The sequence below is a fragment of the Maniola jurtina genome, chromosome 28 (genome assembly GCF_905333055.1).
Source record: "Maniola jurtina chromosome 28, ilManJurt1.1, whole genome shotgun sequence".
Lineage (NCBI taxonomy): Eukaryota > Metazoa > Arthropoda > Insecta > Lepidoptera > Nymphalidae > Maniola > Maniola jurtina.
Window position 1 is genome coordinate 503,288 of NC_060056.1, and position 23,627 is coordinate 526,914.

General features: G+C 38.1%; 1 protein-coding gene across 13 annotated transcripts in view; it reads left to right on the plus strand.

Moving 5' to 3' along the window:
* The window catches only part of LOC123879474 (lysosomal alpha-mannosidase-like), a 28,450-nt gene that overhangs the window by 2,259 nt on the left and 2,564 nt on the right, over nucleotides 1-23,627 (plus strand). For 10 of the 13 annotated variants that reach the window (XR_006799014.1, XR_006799015.1, XR_006799016.1 and 7 more), the window contains exons 2-16: nucleotides 1,628-1,732; nucleotides 3,392-3,494; nucleotides 4,555-4,636; nucleotides 5,086-5,271; nucleotides 6,245-6,296; nucleotides 6,747-6,900; nucleotides 7,877-8,013; nucleotides 14,516-14,649; nucleotides 15,246-15,338; nucleotides 15,948-16,077; nucleotides 16,498-16,576; nucleotides 17,464-17,584; nucleotides 18,682-18,787; nucleotides 22,124-22,214; nucleotides 22,834-23,456. Coding sequence is in view for 7 of the 13 variants with exons in the window: in XM_045927188.1 (XP_045783144.1) it covers nucleotides 1,631-1,732; nucleotides 3,392-3,494; nucleotides 4,555-4,636; nucleotides 5,086-5,271; nucleotides 6,245-6,296; nucleotides 6,747-6,900; nucleotides 7,877-8,013; nucleotides 14,516-14,649; nucleotides 15,246-15,338; nucleotides 15,948-16,077; nucleotides 16,498-16,576; nucleotides 17,464-17,584; nucleotides 18,682-18,787; nucleotides 22,124-22,214; nucleotides 22,834-23,456 (2,193 nt within the window). In the remaining 6 variants the exon portion in view is untranslated. Of the gene's footprint in view, nucleotides 1-1,627; nucleotides 1,733-3,391; nucleotides 3,495-4,554; nucleotides 4,637-5,085; nucleotides 5,272-6,244; nucleotides 6,451-6,746; nucleotides 6,901-7,876; nucleotides 8,014-10,653; nucleotides 10,788-12,541; nucleotides 12,676-14,515; nucleotides 14,650-15,245; nucleotides 15,339-15,947; nucleotides 16,078-16,497; nucleotides 16,577-17,463; nucleotides 17,585-18,681; nucleotides 18,788-22,123; nucleotides 22,215-22,833; nucleotides 23,457-23,627 lie in introns of all 13 variants that reach the window. The other 3 variants (XR_006799013.1, XR_006799012.1, XR_006799011.1) reach the window with 3 other exon arrangements.

Consider the following 23,627-nt stretch of genomic DNA (forward strand, 5'->3'; position numbering starts at 1 on the left):
GGTGAAAACGAGTTTCTTACAAGAAAATAAAGAACAAGTGTAAATTAAAAATTTATAACACCCCCGACGATCCAAAGTATTTGAGTTTTCCAAAACATCATTTTCAAATAAATAATTATGTATTTAGGCAACGTCCATCTTGACAGCTTGACATTTGTCTATTGACATAATATTATGAACCTAACGGTTATCTAACCTTCTTTTCTACAAGAAAACTAGAAAAGAGCTGATAACTCTTAAACGGCTCAACCAATTTTTTTAGATTATAGCTAAGAACACTCGATCAAGCCACCTTTCAAACAAAAAAAAACTAAATTAAAATCGGTACATTCGTTTAGGCGCTACGATGCCACAGACAGATACACAGATACACAGATACACAGACACACAGATACACAGATACACACGTCAAACTTATAACACCCCTCTTTTTGGGTCGGGGGTTAAAAACAAAATTTAATTGAATTTCTAATCCATATCCATACTTAATATTATAAATGCGAAAGTGTGTCTGTCTGTCTGCTACGTTTTCACGGCTATAACTGCTGAACCGATTTTAATGAAAGGTACAAAGTTAGAAGTAGGTACCATATGATTTTAATGAAAGGTACATACGTTTCGGGGAAGGATATAGGCTACTTTTTATCCCGAAAAACCAAACAGTTTCCGCGGGATAGCAAGCTATCTTTCACGCTAGCTAGAGACCTGTCACACGCGGACAGACAGACAGACAGCGCGAGTGATATTAGGAGGGCTCCGTTTTAACCCTTTGGGTACTAAACCCTAACAAGTGTAAATTAAAAATTTATAACACCCCCGTTAAGTTACAGTAACTAAAAAAGAGCTGATAACTTTCAAACGGCTGAACTGATTTTCTTGGATTATAGCTAAGAACACTCTCGATCAAGCCACCTTTCAAACAAAAAAAAAACTAAATTAAAATCGGTTCTGTAACCTTCACTTGTCGGCGGTGTTATAAATTTTGAGTTATGTATTTAGAAGTATCTAGGTGTATGTAGATTAGGGCTATCATTATTTTAAAAGTTGTGTAAATATATCGTTTATCAAGTATTTTGTTTACCTGTTTGTGCAAGACATGTACAAATCATCTTATTGATAGATCTATGGTGCAAGATGTTTATGACCTACTATTAGTTCCAACTACGAAACGCTATAATATATTATATCTTATCTTATATTGTAATATCAAACTTATACCTACTTGAGATATTTTATTGTTCTATTTATTTTTTCGTAATTCAATGAAATGAAGCAAGCAACAGCAAGAAACTCGACGGTTGCTCTTTTTTTTAAAGTTTCGGTTTACAGTATATTCCAGCATCAATTTTGGAATTTCTAAATTTTGTCTGGACTGGTCTGGTGAAAGGCTACGGCCGTGGCTAGTTACTACCCTACCGGCAATGCCGCGCCAAGCGATTTAGCGCTCAGGTACGATGCCGTGTAGAAACCAATAAGGGGTATGGGATAAAAACCGTCAAATCCCTTTCAAGTTAGCCCGCTTCCATCTTACCCTGCATCATCACTTACCACCAGGTGTGATCGCAGTCAAAGGCTCTATCTGAATTTAAAAAAAAATTGTAGCTTATATTTATATGTTTCGTTTCAGAAAATGTTACTACCGTTGCTGCTAGTGTGTGCTGTTGGGTCATCATCCGCCATACCTCTCGCTGATGAAATATATCCCAGGAAAGAGGAAACCTGTGGCTATGAGGTAAGCCGAATTACCTATTGTACTGTATATGGACTGACGTTTGACGACTCAAATTATCAAGGAACCAAAAGGCAAAAGCTTAATCCATACTTGTGTGTCTGTCTGTCTATCTGTCTGCTATTTTTTCACGGCCCAACAGTTTAACCGATTCTGACGTTTGGTACACGGTTAGCTTATATCCCGGAGACGGACATAGGCTACTTTTTATCCCGGAAAATCAAAGAGTTCCCACGGGACTTTTGAAAATCTAAAGCCACGCGGACGAAGTCGCTGACATCAACTATCTATGATAATCAAGACTAATATTCCCCTTTCCCCTCCAACTAAGCGTAAAGCTTGGAGTAAGTAAGACAATAGTGCAACGGGTGGTGTTTGAACCGCCGACCTTTCGGGATTGAGTCCGCTCTTCAACCGTTGAGCTATTGAGGCTCGAAAATAAAGATTTCTAGGTATAATTAAAATAATAATAATAGGCATAAATAAGTAAAATGAATTAGTGCCGCAAATAATACGTTATCGACATACTGATAACACGCAAACGAACATTCGACCTTTCCACTCTGTTTTGTGTAAACCCAATGACAAATTACAAACAAACTTAGAATACCCATTATTTACTGTTATTACTTATTATTATTAGCTTACTAGCTTGGACCCGCGACTTAGTCCATACTGTCATGTCTGTCTGTCCGTCGTGTATGTCAAGAAACCTATAGGGTACTTCCCGTTGACCTAGAATCATGAAATTTGGCAGGTAGGTAGATCTTATAGCACAAGTACAGGAATAAATCTGAAAACCGCGAATTTGTGGTTACATCATTTAAAAAAAAATTAAAACGTGTTTCAATTTTTAAAGTAAGATAACTATACCAAGTGGGATATCATATGAAAGGGCTTTACCTGTACATTCTAAAACAGATTTTTATTTATTTTTATGTATAATAGTTTTTGATTTATCGTGCAAAATGTTGGAAAAAATATCCGAGTACGGAACCCTCAGTGCGCGAGTCTGACTCGCACTTGGCCGGTTTTTAAGATGATCGCAGTCGGGTTTTAGTTTTCAACTTGATCTTGTTATCCTTTACTTTTTATACGAAAAATAATGTAGTATCAGCATTGCGCCCGTGCGAAGCCGGGGCGGGTCGTTAGTTGTTTTTAGCCCCCGACACAAAAAGAGGAGTGCTATAAGTTTGACTTGTGTATCTGTGTATCTGTCTGTGGCATCGTAGCTCCTAAACTAATGAACCGATTTTAATTTAGTTTTTTTTTGTTTGAAAGGTGGCTTGATCGAGAGTGTTCTTAGCTATAATCCAAGAAAATCGGTTCAGTCGTTTGAAAGCTATCAGCTCTATTCTAGTTACTGTAACCTTCACTTGTCGGGGGTGTTATAAATTTTTAATTTACACTTGTTACTATGTAGTGGTGATAATATGGGTTGATGTTTCAAATTCAAATTCAAATTATTTTTATTCAATTAAACTTTTACAAGTGCTTTTGAATCGTCAAAATAATCTACCACTGGTTCGGAATGCTGTTCCTACCGAGAAGAACCAGCAAGAAACTCGGCGGTTGCTCTTTTCAAATGTACAATTTACAATAATATGCCATACTGTATACAAACAATTGCAGCGCCGTGTATTGCCGTGTATTGTTTGACAGAGTTGCACACAAGCAGATCCGAATATGTTGAATGTGCACATAGTGCCTCACACACACGACGATGTTGGCTGGCTCAAGACTGTGGACCAGTATTACTACGGCAGTGAGTATTTTTTTTACCCGACTGCGGCAAAGCCAAAAGGAAGGGTTATGATTTTAGCAGTCTATGTATGTATGTGTGTATGTTTGTATCCAGATTCTGTGTGTTCCACCGTAGCGCCTAAACTACTGGGCCGATTTTGATGAATGAGGTGTCAATCGATTCGTCGTAAAGGTCCGGGTGACATAGGCTACATTTTATTCGAAAAAAATTGCCCTAATGGATATTACATGAAAAAAGGGGGGTCTCCAAATATTTTTTTTGCTATTGTATCGAGTGGGGTATCAAATGAAAGAAGAGAAAATTCTGAATCCATAAATATAAATGTACTGCAACATTAAAATAAACCTACCAAGCGACAGAAAATCAAGTTTACTATAGTACACTACCTATTTCAGCGTTTATTAAGACGATCGCAGTCGGGTTTTAGTTTTCAACTTTATCTTGTTTAAATTCAGATACAAGTTAGCCCTTGACTGCAATCTCACCTGGTGGTAAGTGATGATGCAGTCTAAGATGGAAGCGGACTAACTTGGAAGGGGTATGACAGTTTTTATTAAACCCATACCCTTTTGATTGGGAAGAAAGCTTAGAGTCCCTCAGCAGGCAATGGAGAGAGCCATGCTTAAAGTTTCTCTATGAAACCAGAAATGAGAAGCTCATATCATTCACTGAGTAAGCGAATCAGTAGGCTGGTTTAATTTACGTAATCATTTATTTACTAGCTGACGCCCGCGACCTCGTCCGCGTGGATTTAGGATTTTTCGAAATCCCGTGGAAACTCTTTGGTTTTCTGGGATAAAAAGTAGCCGATATGCTAATATCCTGGATATTATCTAATCTCCATTCCCAGCCAAATCCGTCCAGTGGTTTTTGCGTGAAGGAGTAACAAACATACACACAAACTTTCGCCTTTATAATATTAGTGTGACGTAATTAATTACGTTAACTTAAATTACTAAAGCTACGAGGGTTCCAAACGCGCCCAAGTCTGAGAAGAAGCTCACAACAAACTCAGCCGGGTATTCTATTTATTATCACCATGCATCTCTTATTATTTTAGGTCGGAACAACATTCAAAAAGCTGGGGTCCAGTACATTTTGGATTCAGTCATCAAAGAACTATGGCAGGACCCAAAAAGAAGGTAATTCTTAGTTTACAGTAAATTTTTAGGGTTACGTACCTCGAAAGTCACTTTGTTTTCTGCCTGTCTGTCTGTCTGACCTTCGTGAATGTCAAAAAACGTATAGGGTACTTCCCGTTGACCTAGAATCATGAAATTTGGCAGGTAGGTAGGTCTTATAGCACAAGTACAGGAATAAATCTGAAAACCGCGAATTTGTGGTTACACCACAAAAAAATGTGTTTATGAACAAATAATATTTAGTATTTCCAATTATCAAAGTAAGATAACTATACCAAGTGGGGTATCATATGAAAGGGCTTTTTTGAACAGATTTTTATTTATTTTTACGCATAATAGTTTTTGCTTTATAGTGCAAAATGTCGGTAAAAATACCCGAGTACGGAACCCTCGGTGCGCGAATCTGACCCGCACTTGGCCGGGTTTTTATAGTTCTCTATTTCTCCCAGGTTCATCTACGTCGAAACAGCTTTCTTCTGGAAATGGTGGGTGCATCAGAACGACGACGTACGTCACAAAGTGCACACATTAGTGCGACAAGGACGGCTACAGTTTGTGGGCGGGGCTTGGAGCATGAACGATGAGGCCGCTTCACACTACCAGAGCACTATTGATCAGTTTACTTGGGGCCTGAGGTATGTAACTTTCCTTGTTTCTTTTGATATCCTAGTAGCATTTTGTTAGCCGTGATAGCCTAGTGGTTAGAACGTCCGCCTCCTAATCGGAGGTCGGGGGTTCGATCCCGAGCACGCACTAAACTTTTCACTTATGTGCGTTTTAAGTAATTAAATATCACTTGCTTTAACTGTGAAGGAAAACATCGTGAGGAAACCTGCATACCTGAGAGTTCTCCATGTTCTCACAGGTGTGTGAAGTCTGCCAACCCGCATTGAGCCAGCGTGGCAGACTATGGCCTAAGCCCTTCTCATTCTGGGAGGAGACCCGTACTCAGTAGTGGGGCGGAAATGGCTTGATCATGATGGTGATGATGGCTTTGTTAACTAAGATATCTTGGTTGCTCTTCCTGAGTGATATCATCCTAATAGCTCCTGATTAACTATGCTATCCCTATCCTGGTATGACTTCGTAACTATGTATTTTATACTGATAATACTCCTACCCTGTTTTTTTTTCTGATCTGATATCTGTTTTGATAACTGTTTTGCAGTTTTCAATTTTTTACATAACCATCAAGCACGAGCGAAGCGAGCGCGATGTTTTTTTATTGTTTAATACAAAAAACGTGAAGTTATTTCACAGTATTGCCTAAGGATTGACTTTCCCCCCTGTATTGGTATACGAGGCTCACTTGATACCGTCTGTTGTGTGTATGACAAGAAGATTGCTTCCTCTTTTCTAATTCGAACCGCCAGGATGTGGAACGCCCTTCCGGCATCAGTTTTCCCTTCCACCTATAATATGGGTACCTTCAACTCAAGAGTGAATAGGCAACTTCTAGGCAAGCGCGCTCCATCTTAGGCTGCATCATCACTTGCTAGCTAGTCTGATTGCAGCCAAGCGCTAGTCTATATAATTAAAAAAAAAAATAAGAAGTTAAGGTAGGTACTTTACTAGACCGCATCCCTAGTGATATTTCTTTGTTTGTAGAAAGCTCAACGAGACATTCGGTCCCTGTGGGATGCCACGCGTGGGATGGCAAATAGACCCGTTCGGTCACTCGCGCGAATTCGCCTCTCTGCTCGCGGCTATGGGCTATGACGGCCTGTTCCTGGGCCGGATAGACTATCAGGACAAAGGGGCTAGACTCCTTCAGAAGAGGATGGAGATGGTTTGGAGAGGGGATGATGATTTGGGTATGTAAAACTCGGGCTTACTCGGTCGCGTAATCCGAGAAAATGACTTATGGCATGCCCCTTCACAGCGCTTATCTCTTAAGATCTACGTAACGTTCATTGTTCGCGTCAGTCAGATGTTTCATTTGCAGTTCATTGCGTAATTTTAAAAATACAAGTTTTGAAAAAATTGCGTTTTTTTTTGTAGTATCATATCAGTAATCATGAGTACTATCACCTGGACATGTATGCTAGCGTTCTAATTACACTCTGTATATACGTACATATAAAACGGCGTCCCACGCGTGGGATGGCAAATAGACCCGTTCGGTCACTCGCGCGAATTCGCCTCTCTGCTCGCGGCTATGGGCTATGACGGGCTGTTCCTGGGCCGGATAGACTATCAGGACAAAGGGGCTAGACTCCTTCAGAAGAGGATGGAGATGGTTTGGAGAGGGGATGATGATTTGGGTACGTAAAACTCGGGCTTACTTGGTCGCGTTATCCGAGGAATATACTTATGGCACTCCTCTTGACGGCATTAACAGGGCTCTCTCCGTCACCTACTCCATACAATCGTAGTCCCAATTTCATTTGAATATTAAGCAACCAAAGTCCATGAAATTTTGCAGACATATTATGTTGACAAATATGTACATGTTTTAGATTTTTTTTAAATATGTAGTTTTAAAATTACAGGGGCTCAAAGATTTGTATGTGAATTTATAAGACCGCGTAACTTTGAAACCGAATATTTTAACGGAAATCTGGAAACCACAGGCATAGATATTAGTTCCGGAACGTTTCTACAAAATTCCATTGAGTATGATTGGTTAGTATTCCAATGAGAGACGAACTACGTTTGTATGGCGCGAGTGACGGAGAGACCCCTCTTTATCTCTTATGAGAGATAGAGATCCAAATATACTGTGTGTAATTCGAACGCTAACAAAAACATTGCTCTATTATTAAACTTCCTAAACATAATCCAATACCAATAACCATTTGCCTTATACTTGTAGTTTTAGTGATTTAGTATTTTTCAAAGCCGCAATGTATAGCTGAAACTTAAGGTCAATGCCTCCTATCTACCTACGCAACGTTCGTTGACCTCTCGCGTCAGTCAGATGTTTTATTTGCAATACATCTCGAACTTTAAAAAAAATTAGGTACCTATGTAGAACTTGTTACTCTTTGTCGTATGTTCGTCAGATACAGTCCGTATCTCATTAACCGTAACCTAGTACGGTAGTACGGCAGGCAGAGAGTTGAAATTTTCACAGAGTGTGTATTTTTGTTCTTGCTTTTTTTTAATAATAAATAAGAATAATTTCAAAATGGCAGCCATTCAAATAAAAAAAATTTAAAGTGTTATTTCTTGTAAGATGGTACGGAATCCTTAGTGTGCGAATCCGACTCGCACTTGACGGTTTTTTTTTACTTCCAGGGAACTCATCAGACTTATTCACGGGAGTACTTTTCAATACTTACTCCCCGCCGCCCGGGTTCTGTTTCGACGTGCTCTGTGACGACGAGCCTATTATAGACGACCCTGCCTCGCCCATGTTCAATGTTGACGATCGAGTAAGTACTAAGTACCACTACCACTACAATGACTATACTTCACGGAAAGAAGTTAGTATAGGGTTCTCTCTGTTACGTAAACCCATACAAATGACAGAGACAAAAATCTCAGTGGGTGCTAACTATTTTGAGTCACCAACCAATTAACAGGGCTCTCTCCGTCACTCGTTTCATACAATCGTAGTTCCAATTTCATTTGAATATTAAGCAACCAAAGTCCATGAAATTTTGCAGACATATTCTAGAAACGAATATCTGTGCCTGTGGTGTTTTAGATTTTTCTAAAAATATGTAGTTTTAAAATTACAGGGGCTCAAAGATTTGTATGTAAATTTTTAAGACCGCGTAACTTTGAAACCGAATATTTTAACAGAAATCTGGAAAACCACAGACATAGATATTAGTTTCTAGAATATGTCTGCAAAATTTCATGGACTTTGGTTGCTTAATATTCAAATGAAATTGGAACTACGTTTGTATGAAACGAGTGACGGAGAGAGCCCTCTTAATACTATCGATCAAAAAGTGCAATCATACAGATCGACCATGGTACGAGTATCTCGTAAAAAAAATTAAAGAGTGACCTTCATGTTAACTTTAATATATGTATACTTATTTCTTTTAATGACAAATAGTCATTCTTGAACAATGCAAAGTAAAAAGTAAATATTTTAACAAGAGTTTAATGTATTAAACACAGTTTATCTATACATTTCTATCATACCTACGATGCTAAATACGAAATGCAATTTATGTATATATGTATAAAATATTTATTACTTTTACACATACCAAAATATGGAAAAAAAAAATACTTAGGTACCTGTTTGGTCTTATTGGTATGCCTGGTAAAAATATTAGGAACTAGCTGATGCCCGCAGCTTCGCCCGCGTGGATTGGTCAGATCCCCTGCAGCATCAGGATTTATTTATTTATTTATTTATTTATTCAAAGGTACACACAACAGGTTGTAACTAAAAATGGTCCAAACATAAAAACAAAAGATCCTAATCTAAGTGACAACCCCTAATAGGTGTACACAGCAATACTATACCTAAATAAAATATACATTACACAAGATATACACAGAATTTTTAACATGAAGGCTTAATAAAAATTTACAACAATATTTACAATATAAAGTGGTTACTACATGATATTAAGTATTTAAATGACAAATATGCATAGAAATTAAATCTTATATATATACGAACAGTATTTAAAAAATAAAGATGAAAGAAGAATGTTACGAAAAAAGTTGATGAATTTCTTTTTTAAATATATTAATATTATTGTTAAAAATGTCAATATTATGATTTAATGTGAAAAGATCATTATACAGGCGACACATACGAACAACTGGATTGTAGGATTGAGGAGTTGGACTCCAAATTTTTATGAAACAGTGTCGCAAAGTTCCTCTATCGATTAAAAAAGAAATGACGCAAATCGGTTCAGAAATCTCGGAGATTTCGGTGTACATAGGTAGAAAAACACAACTCCCTTTTTGAAAGTCGGTTAAAAATGTAGCCTATGTTACTCCCTGGTCAATTCTCTACTTTTCTGTGAAAATCCCGTCAAAATCGGTTCAGCCGTTCCGAAGATTAGCCTTTTCAAACAGACAGACAGACAGACAAAAATTTTAAAAACGTGTGATTCAGTTATAGTATCGTTCAAATAACCATATGACCTTAATATGCGGTAGTTATTTCGAAATTACAAACAGACACTCCAATTTTATTTATTAGTATAGATATCTTTTTGACGGCCCCCCTGGCGCGGTGCTAACCGCTGTGGTCTTATTAGTGGGAGGTCCCGGGTTCCATTACCGGCAGGGGTTTAGAATTTTGTAATTTCTGATCTGGTGGGAGGCTTCGGCCGTGGCTAGTCACCCCCCTACCGAAGCCGTGCCGCCAAGCGATTTAACGTTCCGGCACGTGCCGTGTAGAAACCAAAGGGGTATGGGTTTAACGAAAACTGCCATACCCCTTTCAGTGATGATGCAGCCTACGATGGAGCGCGCTTGTCTAGAAGTTGCCTATTCACTCTTGACTTGAAGGTACCCATATTAAAAGTGGAGAGGAAAATTGATATCCAAAGGGCGTTCTATATCCTAACTGTTCGAATAAGAAACGAGGAGGCAAATCGCTTCGTACGTGTCCGTGGAATTTCGACTACGTACGGGTGCAGACCTTGACTATGCTTTGTGGTACGATAGTAGTAGATACCTAGTAGCAGTAAAATTAAAAAAAATCAAAATTCAAAATATTTTTATTCAATGAAACTTTTTCAAGTAAGTACCTAGGTCCTCTTGAATCGACAAGTGCATCTACCACTGGTTCGGAATGCCTTTCCTACCGAGAAGAACCAGCAAGAAACTCGGCGGTTGCTCTTTTCAAAGATTTGATATACCTACAATATTATGTATAAAAGTAATTGAAGTCCCGCGCATTGCTGGAGCGAGCTGCAGGTCAAATCCACCATCTTTTATCATTTACATAATCTTCGATTGTATAATATGCTTTTCTCTGGAGCATAATTTTAATAGATTTTTTAAACTTGTGTTTTTACAAAGGCAAGTTCAAAATTGATTGCGGAATTTTGTTATAAAAGTAAAAATATTAACTTTTTTTTGATAAGGTACACGATTTTTTGGAAATATGCAGAAACATTTCCAAAAATTACGTCACGAAAAACATTTTGATAACAATGGGTGAAGACTTTTTCTACCAAAATGCTGCTATGTCTTTCAAAAATTTAGACAAACTTATTGAGTGAGTCGCCATGCATTTTTAACGAGTATTATGCATGTTAGATTTACATGTGCATTTTGCTTGCGCATTTTTTTTAAAGAATATTAGCCATGCTAATCATGACTAATACTCCCCTTTCCCCTCCAATTAAGCGTAAAGCTTGTGCCAGGAGTGGGTACGACAATAGTGCAACGGGTGTGGTTTGAACCGCCGACCTTTCGGAACTCAGTCCGCTCCGTTGAGCTATCGAGGCCCTAATTATATTATTATTGTATAGGTAGGTATTTAGAAAGAAACAAAATAAATTTATTCGATTTACGAGCGTGCGTGTGTATTTAAAAACTTAATGCGGTTCACAGAATACATCTACTTACCAAGTTTCAACAGTATGGTCCTTATAGTTTTTGAAAAAAGTGGCTGTGACATACGTACGGACAGACAGACAGACATGAGGAATCTATACGGGTTCCGTTTTTTACCATTTGGCTACGGAACCCTAAAAACCGGCCAATTGCGAGTCAGACTCGCGCACCAAGGGTTCCGTACTCGGGTATTCGTTTCGACATTTCGCACGATAAATCAAAAACATATAAAATATAAATAAAAATCTATTTTAGAATCTATCTACAAGTAAAGCCCTTTCATATGATACCTCACTTGGTATGGTTATCTTACTTTGAAAATTGAAACACATTTTTTTTTTTAAATGATTGAACCACAATTTCACGGTTTTCAGATTTATTCCTGTACTTGTGCTATAAGACCTACCTACCTGCCAAATTTCATGATTCTGGGTCAACGGGAAGTTCCTTATAGGTTTTCTTGACAGATACGACGGACGGACAGACAGACATACAACAAAGTGATCTATCTATAAGGGTTCCGTTTTTCCTTTTGAGGATAGAAAGAAAAAGAATTTTCAGAAATCCCACTAGCAAAGCCGGGGTGCAAAAAAAACGGTGATAGATAAACCTAGTGGCTAGAATGTCGACCTCTTATTCGAGGGTCCGTGGTTCAATCCCACGGACCCCCGTACGGAACCCTAAAAAGTTAAAGTGTTATTTTATGTACGGAACCCCTCGTGTGTGATTCCAACTCGCATTTGACCGGGTTTTTCCTTTGCTTAGGCATCGGTATTTATAGGCAGTTAACTAATCGCGACAAATTAATATCGTGAGTCCAAATCTTAGGCTGAGATCTGTAGAACTTACTTTGACTTTGCTCAATCTTAAGTTTCAGTTAAAACGAGATAGATTTATGCCGGCTATATAACGCTGTCTCCTTTTAACAGTATCTTACATCTGAGCAAAGTCAAAGTACGCTGTATTTTCAATCTGACTGTCGGGCGGAAGGACCGAGTAAGTTGCACCACAAGGGTTCCATTTTTTAACCCCCGACCCAAAAAGAGGGGTGTTATATGTTTGACGTGTGTATCTGTGTATCTGTGTATCTGTCTGTGGCATCGTAGCGTCTAAACGAATGAACCGATTTTAATTTAGTTTTTTTTTGTTGTTTGAAAGGTGGCTTGATCGAGAGTGTTCTTAGCTATAATCCAAGAAAATCGGTTCAGCCGTTTGAAAGTTATCAGCTCTTTTCTAGTTACTGTAACATTCACTTGTCGGGGGTGTTATAAATTTTTAATTTACACTTGTTCCATTTTGGTACAAAACCCTAAAAAAATGAAAACGTCTTGTTTCTTGTACAATGGTACGGCATACGGAACCCTTCGTATGAGATCCCGACTCGCATTTGACCGGGTTTTTCCTTTGCCTTAGGTATCGGCATTTATAGCCAGAACCCTGTTGATGTCAGTAGCCTACAAGACGGATAACATTCTGGTCACTATGGGGGATGACTTCCAGTACCAGAACGCTGCCATGTGGTTTACTAATCTCGACAAGTTGATATCGTGAGTCCAAATCTAAGTCAAAGTCAACTTATTTATTCAAAATCGGTATCGTAGTACAGTTACCTACATCCATACTTATCCTTGTCCATACTTCCAACTAATATATCGTGAGTCAAAATCTAAGTCAAAGCCAACTTATTTATTCAAAATCGGTATCGTAGTACAGTTACCTACATCCATACTTATCCTTGTCCATACTTCCAACTAATATTATAAATGCGAAAGTGTGTCTGCTAGTTTTTCATGGCCCAACAGGTTAACCGATTTTGATGAAAGGTACAAAGTTAGCTTATATCCCGGGGACAGACATAGGCTACTTTTTATCCCGGAAAATCAAAGGATTCCCACGGGATTTTTAAATGCCCATCCTTTTAACCGATTTATATGAACAGAGTTAGCTTACGTCCCGAAAATTGTTATAGGCAACTTTTCAACTCTGAATATCAGAGTTCTTCCGAGATTTTTAAAAAACCCAAATCCACGCTGATAAAACCCGAAGGGCATCATCTAGTAACGAATAAACAAAAGGCATGTACGCAAACACGCACGCACGTTTATACGCACGATATTATTTTATCTTCCTACGCATGCATGCTATGCACTATGCATGGTAAAAAATCGATTAAAAATCTCTTGTTACTTCAAATCTTTTCCTTTAAATGTAACTTACCTGTGGGGATAGACGTGACAGGTAAATATGGATAATTGAATATAATAAGTACCACATGACTCACGTAAAATTAAAAAAACAGCGTTTTGGTGGTTTTTTTACGCGTAGATATTAATTTTTTATTTACAAATAGATAAATAAACTTATGAAATATTATTTGAAGAAAAAACCTTTAACTTCTATTCAGCAACTTTCATGTACAAATTCTACTTTGAAATCATGTGGTCGCTATGTAGAATCTGCTCTCTGAACCAGAATTTTAGAATTTTATAATGTCTACGTTTCTTTAGTTGGTTACTAGCCATGACTAGAGGAAATTTAAAAATCCCTACCGGGAAAGCCACTAAGCGATATAGCGTTCTGGTACGATGCCGTGTAGAAACCAAAGGGGTATGGGTTTAATAAAAATTGCATACCTCTACCAGGTTAGCCCGTTTCCATCTTAGACTGCATAATAACTTATACCAGATGAAACTGCAGTGAAGGGATAATTTGTATCTGAATAAAAAAAGTTAGACTCGCTAGTCGCTACTAATAGAATCGTTTCAGAAGAGAGGAATGTATAATTATGGAATTCCAATAAATTGATTAAAATTGAAATAGAGCCTGCAAAATCCCAAACCTATTAATTATTTAATTTATATGGAAATACTGTCAAATAGTTCCGTAAAATAAACATAAAATACATATTTATGTTCTCTGTTTTGCTTTTTGTAACCATTTTAGTATGAACCACACTCCTATGCTTTTTTGGAAAAGAAAAGCATTTTTTTTAGATTTCATATCTACGTCAACAAGAAGTACCTTGAAGGTTTTAGATTTTTTCTGCGCATGTCAAAATATGTGGCTAATAAGGCCGTATTTTTTGATAGCATTGACTTTTCCCTTTTCTTGTTTGGTGGCTTTTTGTAGTGCCAATCCAGTACAATGTATTTCGCTTGCGTTGACTTAGAAGCTTTTTTTTTTGTATAGATCAGATCCAAGTGACTTTTATTATCATCAAAGTTCAAATTGATAACTCTACGCGTTTCTGAGAAGAGAGGTCTTGACAGACCGACAACAAAGTGAGCCTATAAAGGTTCCTTTTTCCCCTTTTGATATATGGAACCCTAATAATAAATAATAAAGAAAAATTACAGCAACTGACGAAAATTATTTCTTGATTGACAGGTAATCAAGTTCCTCGCTTACGTAACAAAGCAGGTGGAGTTTTACAGAACGAATAATGTAATTTTGACGATGGGCGGAGATTTTACATACCAAAACGCTGAAATGTGGTACAAAAACCTTGATAAGTTGATAGAGTGAGTCTTTTCTATAAAATGTCATTTCACCACGAAGTTATGGGTGAAAGTGAAGTTCACATTCTTAATATCTATTTGAAACAAATACCTGTTCCCTACTTATCGCTATCCCATTTTGACTACCAGATTACAGTATACCAGATACCAGTAAAGAGGAAAGTAGGTATTTGTTTCAAATAGGTATAAAGAGTTCTCAACCCATCTTTATCTATACATTCGAGCATTTATTTTACCCACTTGGTTTTCAATATCCACGTTTTACTATAACTTTTCTTTTCTATTTAAGTGTTAGTAAATTGAGATTTTTAAGCCATTGCTTTGCATACACCATGTAATTACATTTTCTTATAAAAATAAAAATACCTAGTTAATACCTATTTATTGATTGACAATTATCATAGATTCAATTTTTATTTTTATTTTTGCGTAGAAACGTAGTGTGCATGTTTGCATGGCGGTTAAAAGTAGCTGTGCATGATTTAAAATGAATCACTTAATAACCGTAGTTTAATTTTCTTATATTACAGTTTATTTGATATAACAGGTAATATTAAATAATTTACAGGTAAGTTTAAAAAATTACTATTACTTTGCAGATACGCAAACCTGAAGTCGGCGAAAGATGGTTTTAACATAAAGCTGTTTTATTCAACACCTGATTGTTACTTGAAAGCTGTTAGAGACGCAAAGTAAGTTGTTATCAGCATGTTCATCGTAGTGTACGGTAAAATATCTACGCATATACTCCATTTTTTCTTAGCTGGCCTAAAATATAAAGAAAACTTAGAAAACTTGAGAAAGCTTGGAACTTCAGACATTCAATGTTTAGTTTTCTACTTATAATAATATGTATAATGGATTTATTATTCAATCGCGGTAAGTAAATTCTAAACGCCATGCGTAGGGCTTAAATTTTTGCTAGAAGCGATTTGTTTACCTCTTAAGTCTGCCTTAGAAAATTGTAATAGTAATTATTAATAACGTATTAAATCTGCTTTAGAAAAATACAAAAGTAATAGTGTACATATTATGGCTAATTTCTATAGTCACAATCCAAAACTAAACTTAAATGTCAAGTCTAAATGCATTTCTATCCCTTTCATAATCATCTCTGCAGGGAAGCATATCATTACATTTAGACGTGTCAATCTACCTAGTTTACTTTTAAACTAAAACAAAACAATTTGCCACAATGTTTCAGTTCAACTTATTAATTATTTTAATCTAACATAAGTCAGGTTTCACACACAATCAATGCTAGTTTGCAAATGCAATAATTTTACGTTTTCGTTTTTTAGCCCAACACTTCCCACAAAACAAGACGATTTCTTTCCATACGCAAGCGATCCCACAGCTTACTGGACGGGTTACTTTACCTCGAGACCTACAACTAAATACTTTGAGCGGCAAGGAAATGATTATTTACAGGTAAGTTCGATTAATTTCATTTTTAAAGAACGCTTTTCTGAGTCGGAACGAAATGATGAACTGTAAATCTTAAAAAGGAATTTAGCCTTTATAAAAGACTTTTGGCCTTGTTGTGACAACGCATATCAAGCTAATATTATTTTGTCGATCGTTGTTGTAAAAGTTTATTTGAGTAAAAATATATTCTATTCTATTCTAAAGCGATTGCAATAATTGCCCACAACAATTGCACAACCCAAATCGACAACTAGATGGGGTCTTTGAAGGTCCGAATTTGGCCTTTTCGTTTCCTCAATGCCTCAGAGAGCACGTTAAATCGTTGATCCCGTGTCGGTTGGTCTTGTCCGAAATGGGCTACTTCTTCACACATAGGCTCAAGTACGTAGGGCTTATGAAAATTCCGAGATTATTTTGTTTTAGATGGTGAAACATCTTCAAGTGTTAGGAGGTTTAGAGGAACACAACAAATTTGTATTGAACGAACTTAAAAGTGCAATGGGTAAGTTAATAATTTTGTATGTTAAATAAACCTTTGAGTGATAAGTTTACTCAAATTATAATAATAATAAAAAATTTTTAGCAACTTAATTCTAAATCGACTTCACTTAAATTAATATTATTGGACCTTACCTGTTAGTGTTATGAACACTTACCTGTCATCATAATAGTATTCATTATAAGTCATTGTTTTCTGTGTGCAATTTAGTATATTATTACTATTATTTTTGGGGTTCCATACGTCAAAAACAAAAAAAATACCCTTATAGGATCACTTCGGTGTCTGTCTGTCCGTCCGTCGTGTCCGTCAAGAAAACCTATAGGGTACTTCCCGTTGAACCAGAATCGTGAAATTTGGTAGGTAGGTAAGTTTTATAGTACAAGTAAAGAAAAAATCCGAAAACCGTGATGGTTACATCACAAAAAAAAAATGTAAAGGTTTTCAAGAACAAATAAATACTATTTTCAAAGTAAGATAACTAAACCAAGTGGGGTATCATATGAAAGGACTTCACCTGTACATTCTAAAACAGATATTCATATATTTTTATGCATAATAGTTTTTGATTTATCGTGCGAAATTTCGAAAAAATACCAGAGTACAGAACCCTCGGTTTTTTGTCTTTTATTTTTCTCTCTCGTCTGGCTTTTACAATGATTAGCCAATGTCAAGTTTGTAGTTATTTGTAACAAGTTAGTTAAACTATACAAGTGTGGACCTCGTCTGTGCCGGCTCTCGCCGACATACGCACGGCACCCCCTTAGAGCGCTTTCCAGTCAGTTTTAACAAAAAAAAAAAACTCCAAAAAGTCACAACACGCGCGCCAGCAAACGCCACCACAGACGAAGTCCGTTTTTTGTCTTTCAAAACAGTTATATTTATTTAAGGTGTAATGCAGCACCACGACGCTATAACCGGCACTGAAAAACAACACGTCGCCCGCGACTATGAGAGGTTGCTCGACGCGGCCATCGAGGACGCCATACTCATTGCCAGGCAGGCCTTCAAGTGAGTGTCACTTCTCTATTTAGTATTACTTCTCTATTTAGTGTTACTTCTCTATTTAGTGTTACTTCTCTATTAGGGTTCCGTACCTCAAAAGGCAAACGGAACCCTTCTTGTCAAGAAACCTATATGGTACTTCCCGTTGACCTAGAATCATGAAAGGCAGGCAGGTAGGTCTTATAGCACAAGTACAGGAATAAATCTGAAAACCGCGAATTTATGGTTATACATCATTAAAAAAAAATTAAAATGTGTTTCAATTTTCAATATTAGACAACTATACTTAGTGGAACTAATATGAAAGGGCTTTACCTGTACATCCTAAAATATAGTTTTTGATTTATCGTGAAAAATGTTGGAAAAAATACCCGAGTACCTACGGAACCCTCAGTGCGCGTGTCTGACTCGCCCTTGGCCGGTTTTTTTTAGTATTACTTCTCTATTTAGTGTTACTTCTCTATTTAGTATTACTTCTCTATTTAGTGTTACTTCTCTATTTAGTACCTATTACTTCTCTATTTATTGTGTCGTCGCGTGTTGGTGTAGTTAAGATGTTCAACAGCGGATAAGGAAGTCCTGGCTTCGATCTCCGGGTCGGGTGTCCAAAAATATATTTAAATATTATTTTTATTTTTTTTTAATATTTTTTTATTTATTTTTTAAATATTCTTTATTATTTCAAATTTCAAATTTATTTATTTCAACAAAGTCATACATCTTAATAACTTAGGTACACCTATAATACTTATTTGTACACACAATACACAGTATGATACTGTGCACAGTATGATATTTATTTATTTATATTGTATTTGTGTCGGAGTTGGGCAGCAGCGACACCAACGCAATCAAGTCCACTGCGATGACCAACACGCCTGCCCAGCGTGGTCATTATGGGCATATTCTCCCTATGAGTAGCGGCAATACACTATGGCCCTCAGTCCCCGGCAGCGCTACCATTCCCGTCCACGGTAGGCTGGCGGGAAGTGGTTGCATGAGGAAGGCTGAGGACCGGGTGTGGCGGCGCTCTATAGGGAAGGCCTATGTCCAACAGTGGACGTCCACAGGCTGATGATGATGATGATTATGTTTGTCGACAGCAAAATCGCTCAGGGCGACAGCTTGAAATTACCGCTTTTCGCTTACGAGCGCTGCAAGCTGAACGAGTCCAGCTGCCCCGTCGCCGAGACCAGCAAGCAGTTTGTGGTAAGACCTTTTTTTTTCTTTCTCTCTCGTCTGGCTTTACACAGATTAGCCAATGTCAAGTTTGTAGTTATTTACAAGTTAGAGAAACTATATAAGTATGGATGTCGTCTGTGCCGGCGCTCGCCGACACACGCGCGACGCCCCTTTAGAGCGCTTCCCAATCAGTTCCACCACCAAAAAACACCAGTGAAACACAAAAACTGGCCACTTTTTACAAAAAAAAAAAAAAAAAACACTCCAAAAAGCAACGCACGCGCGCCAGCAAACGCCACCACAGACGAAGTCCACCTTTATAATATTAATACCTACTATCTTACCCTGGCTTGGATAGAATTTAGAAAATCGGCGTAGGGGTAGAATTTCCAAAAATCCTGAAACACGTATTTCTTCATTTGTAACCGAAACCTCAAGCAAATGAGAAATTAATTAAATGTATAAACTTGATAAAAGTCAATAGCAGTAAGAAAATGTGTATAAAATTATTTCATATAAGTTAATGTATGCATACATGTATGTCGGATCGAGCCGAGGATTGTTTAAGAATTGATGAAGGCAGGCGAAGAACCTTAGGGTCTGCTTCGATTACTAGGCGATCTTCAGACGTGTTAAGAACAATACTTCCGTTTACTGCATGTCACAACTACCAGCGTAACTAGGTAAACCTAACCTAACCTACCTAGACCGGCTCCTCCACCCCTTACACCGGTCCCAAACCAACCATCTAACCTAACCACCACAATAACAACTCGTTTAACCAACAGTACCACTTTAGGTAACCACTACTCTAAAACCTACAGTACGACAGACTATTCCTACTGAGAAGTGTCCTCGGCAACAACCGGACGAATAATGCCTCGCTACGCACAGCGTGTCTGATTTTATAGTCCAACGACGACAGTGGGGAGATGACGTAATGCTCAGTGAGCAAAGTATTGACAGCTAGAAGTCGGTACCGCCGACACGGCCATTCTGACCTGCGTACGTCCTCGTACGCTAAATGTCACAAAGCATGTGAGGACAAAACCATAACCACAAAATCACTATACCGCTGGTCTATCCTGACTAGCAGTTAACTGTCAATGAACATCTTTCTCATTCTAAACCTGGACATCAATGTCCCCTCAACCACTCAACACTAGTGGACCGGACATCAGCGTCCCCTCAGTCAGTAAATCTCCGTAAACCAGAAACATTACAATAATTAACGTACAATGCTATTGGTTATGATTCTGACCATCACGGCTTTTTCTAGGTCTCTTTGGCTTGACTAATTCATCACATCTCAACACTTAGGAAGTTGACACAACCAACCTAGGTTAAGAAATCACTTTCAACTGATCATCTAAAACATAGGCTAACACTGCGAGAAGAACCAAAACCTAATTATAAGAACTCATCTACTGACATGTCGCGACGCGAAAGTTAGTTGAACCGATTCTAAACTACAGTTCATATGATTAGAGCGCAATTGCTATTGCAACTCTTAATCAATCATGATCTAAACATTATTCAAAACGAATTTACCACTGGTTCGGAATGCCACAACCTAGCGAGAAGAACCAGCAAGAAACTCGGTGGCGTCTAACTGAGTAATTAATTTCTTGGCATCTAACTGAACTTAAAAACAAAATTTTTTTTTTTTTTTTGGTTGTTGTTAAGGGTATGTGGTTAACTGTAACTGTGCGGTGTCTATGACAGTAAAACTCTTTTAACATCGTCGCGTCACGGCCATTCTGACGCGCGACCGTCCTCGGGAGCTAGCTGGTGACCGGTCCGTCCCCACCGTCCCTGATTCATGGATTGTCCGATATTGCTCGTGCGCGTTCGTGCTCGCCTTCGTAAATCAGCGCCGACATGGCCATTCTGACCACAGGTCGCCCTCGACCTGCCAAAGAAAAAAAAAGAACACAGTACCGTTGTACGAAACAGATTACGCACGGAAGCCCTCATCCTCGTTGGACACGACTAATAGTGAAAGTAAGGAGGCCCCTGTCCTCAACTTACGTCACAAAACACAAAAGTAAGGAGGCCCCTGTCCTCAACTTACGTCACAAAACACAAAAGTAAGGAGGCCCCTGTCCTCAACTTACGACACAAAACACAAAAGTAAGGAGGCCCCTGTCCTCAACTTACAAAACACAGAAGTAAGGAGGCCCCTGTCCTCAACTTACGTCACACACACAAACGTCACAAAACACAGAAGTAAGGAGGCCCCTGTCCTCAACTTACAAAACACAGAAGTAAGGAGGCCCCTGTCCTCAACTTACAAAACACAGAAGTAAGGAGGCCCCTGTCCTCAACTTACGTCACACACACAAAGCGGCAATATTAAGATTTTGAAAAAGTGCAGATTACCTGTAGCTTTCACCTCCTGGACTTGAATCAGATGTCCTTGTCTTTGTCACCATTAACCACTCGTTTCCAGATATTCCAAGCTTTGGTAATTGATTCACGTATCTCCAAGAGTTTTGGCTCGACCTTGCAACAAGCCAGCTATTTTCTTCGATGTGGTTAGGTGGAGCTGAAGAGGCTCCACGGTTCATCCCGCTTCTGATGTCGGATCGAGCCGAGGATTGTTTAAGAATTGATGAAGGCAGGCGAAGAACCTTAGGGTCTGCTTCGATTACTAGGCGATCTTCAGACGTGTTAAAAACAATACTTCCGTTTACTGCATGTCACAACTACCAGCGTAACTAGGTAAACCTAACCTAACCTACCTAGACCGGCTCCTCCACCCCTTACACCGGTCCCAAACCAACCATCTAACCTAACCACCACAATAACAACTCGTTTAACCAACAGTACCACTTTAGGTAACCACTACTCTAAAACCTACAGTACGACAGACTATTCCTACTGAGAAGTGTCCTCGGCAACAACCGGACGAATAATGCCTCGCTACGCACAGCGTGTCTGATTTTATAGTCCAACGACGACAGTGGGGAGATGACGTAATGCTCAGTGAGCAAAGTATTGACAGCTAGAAGTCGGTACCGCCGACATGTAATAGTAGATTATTCAACATGGGGGTAAGGTTATGGGATAAATCCCAAGCGTAACGAGGAATTGTAGAGTAACTCTAAGTGTTGCATCTTGGGAATCCTGATTGAAGTCCGGGGTGTAGGGGCGCCCAAGACTAAGACAAGAGTGAATAGGCACCTTCTAGGTAAACGCGTCCCATCTTAGACAACATCATCACTTTCCATCAGGTGTGATTGTGGTCAAGCGCTTGCCTATAGTGAATAAAAAAAAAAGACAGCATTACCCCCGCGTTCAATACTCTAATTTTCACACCTCGCGAGACAATAAAATCAAAATTTTCCTATTATATTTTAGGTAACGATCTACAATCCTTTGGCGTGGGACACCAAAGAACCCATCAGGATCCCCGTCAAAGATGGGGCATACGAAGTATACGCACCTAATGGTAAATATATAACACTATTGTAAATTATTGAACACTTGAAAAGAGCAATCGCCGAGTTTCTTGCTGGTTCTCCTTGGTAGGAACAGCATTTTGAACCAGTGGTTAATTATTTTGATGATTTAAAAGCACTTGTAAAAGTACTAGCTACCCCGTCCCAGCTTACTTATCTCTCATCTCAATTTAACCTATCACCGGCCCACTACTAAACACGCACGTAGAATGAGAAGAGTTTAGGCGATACTTCACCCTTGCCAAAGCGATTGGCAGACTTCACACACCTTTGAGAACTTTATAGAGAACTCTCAAGCATGCAGGTTTCCTCACGATGTTTTCCTTCACTATTAAAACAAGTGATATTTAGTTTCTTAAAACGCACATAACTCCGAAGAGTTAGACCCCAGGGATCGACGTTTTAACCAATCGATGCCGACATTTTAACCAAATGGGTTAAAACGTCGGCATTCTAGTCGAAGGAACAAGAGTGAATAGGCACCTTCTAGGTAAACGCGTCCCATCTTAGACCACATCATCACTTTCCATCAGGTGTGATTGTGGTCAAGCGCTTACCTATAGTGAATAAAAAAAAAAGGATCATAATAAAACATTCTCCAATTTTCAGGTGATAAAATAGACTCGCAGTTAGTAGATATACCTGAACCAGTAAGAAATATACCGACAAGAAAATCCGAGGCAACCCATGAGTTAGTGTTTATAGCAAAACTCCACGCTATGGGCGTCAAATCATTTTTCATAAAGAAAGTAAACCAAAAATTCAAAAGGGACACTCAAAATAACGAAAGAAAAAATGATTACTACAATATTAATGATTACTGGAAAAATATTCGCGATAAAACTTATATTGATATACAGAACATTGATGACGTTGATATAAAAGACAGCTATTTCCCTGTTAGAGACGCTCCAGTATTACCGGAAAAATATTCGAGGAATATTCAAGACAATATTCCAATATTGGTGAATTACCGTAACAATATGGACAATAAAGTCAATATTGTCCAAGGAATTGATATTGATTTGCTAAAGGATAAGGAATCACCAGATTACGGGGTAGGGGAATTGGAAAAAATTATTAAGGAGGTATATTTTGGGAAAAGTGGAGGGGAGGCGAGGAGTTTGGATAAGAAGTGGACTTATCCGACTTTGAATGAGGAGGAAATGAGGATGCTGTCCGATGAACCACAGGTCGTGGAGCGATCTGACGAGTTTTATTTGGAGAATGAGGTATGTAATTTTAATACATATATTAATATAAATATATTTTAGAAAGTGTCTAGACTCTAGACGGTGACAAGCGGTCGTTCGATATAAAAAATTATCCAGCTACAATTTTTCTATTAGCTTTTATAATTTGTACTATAATACATACTATTAAGGTTCAATTTTTAACCCCCG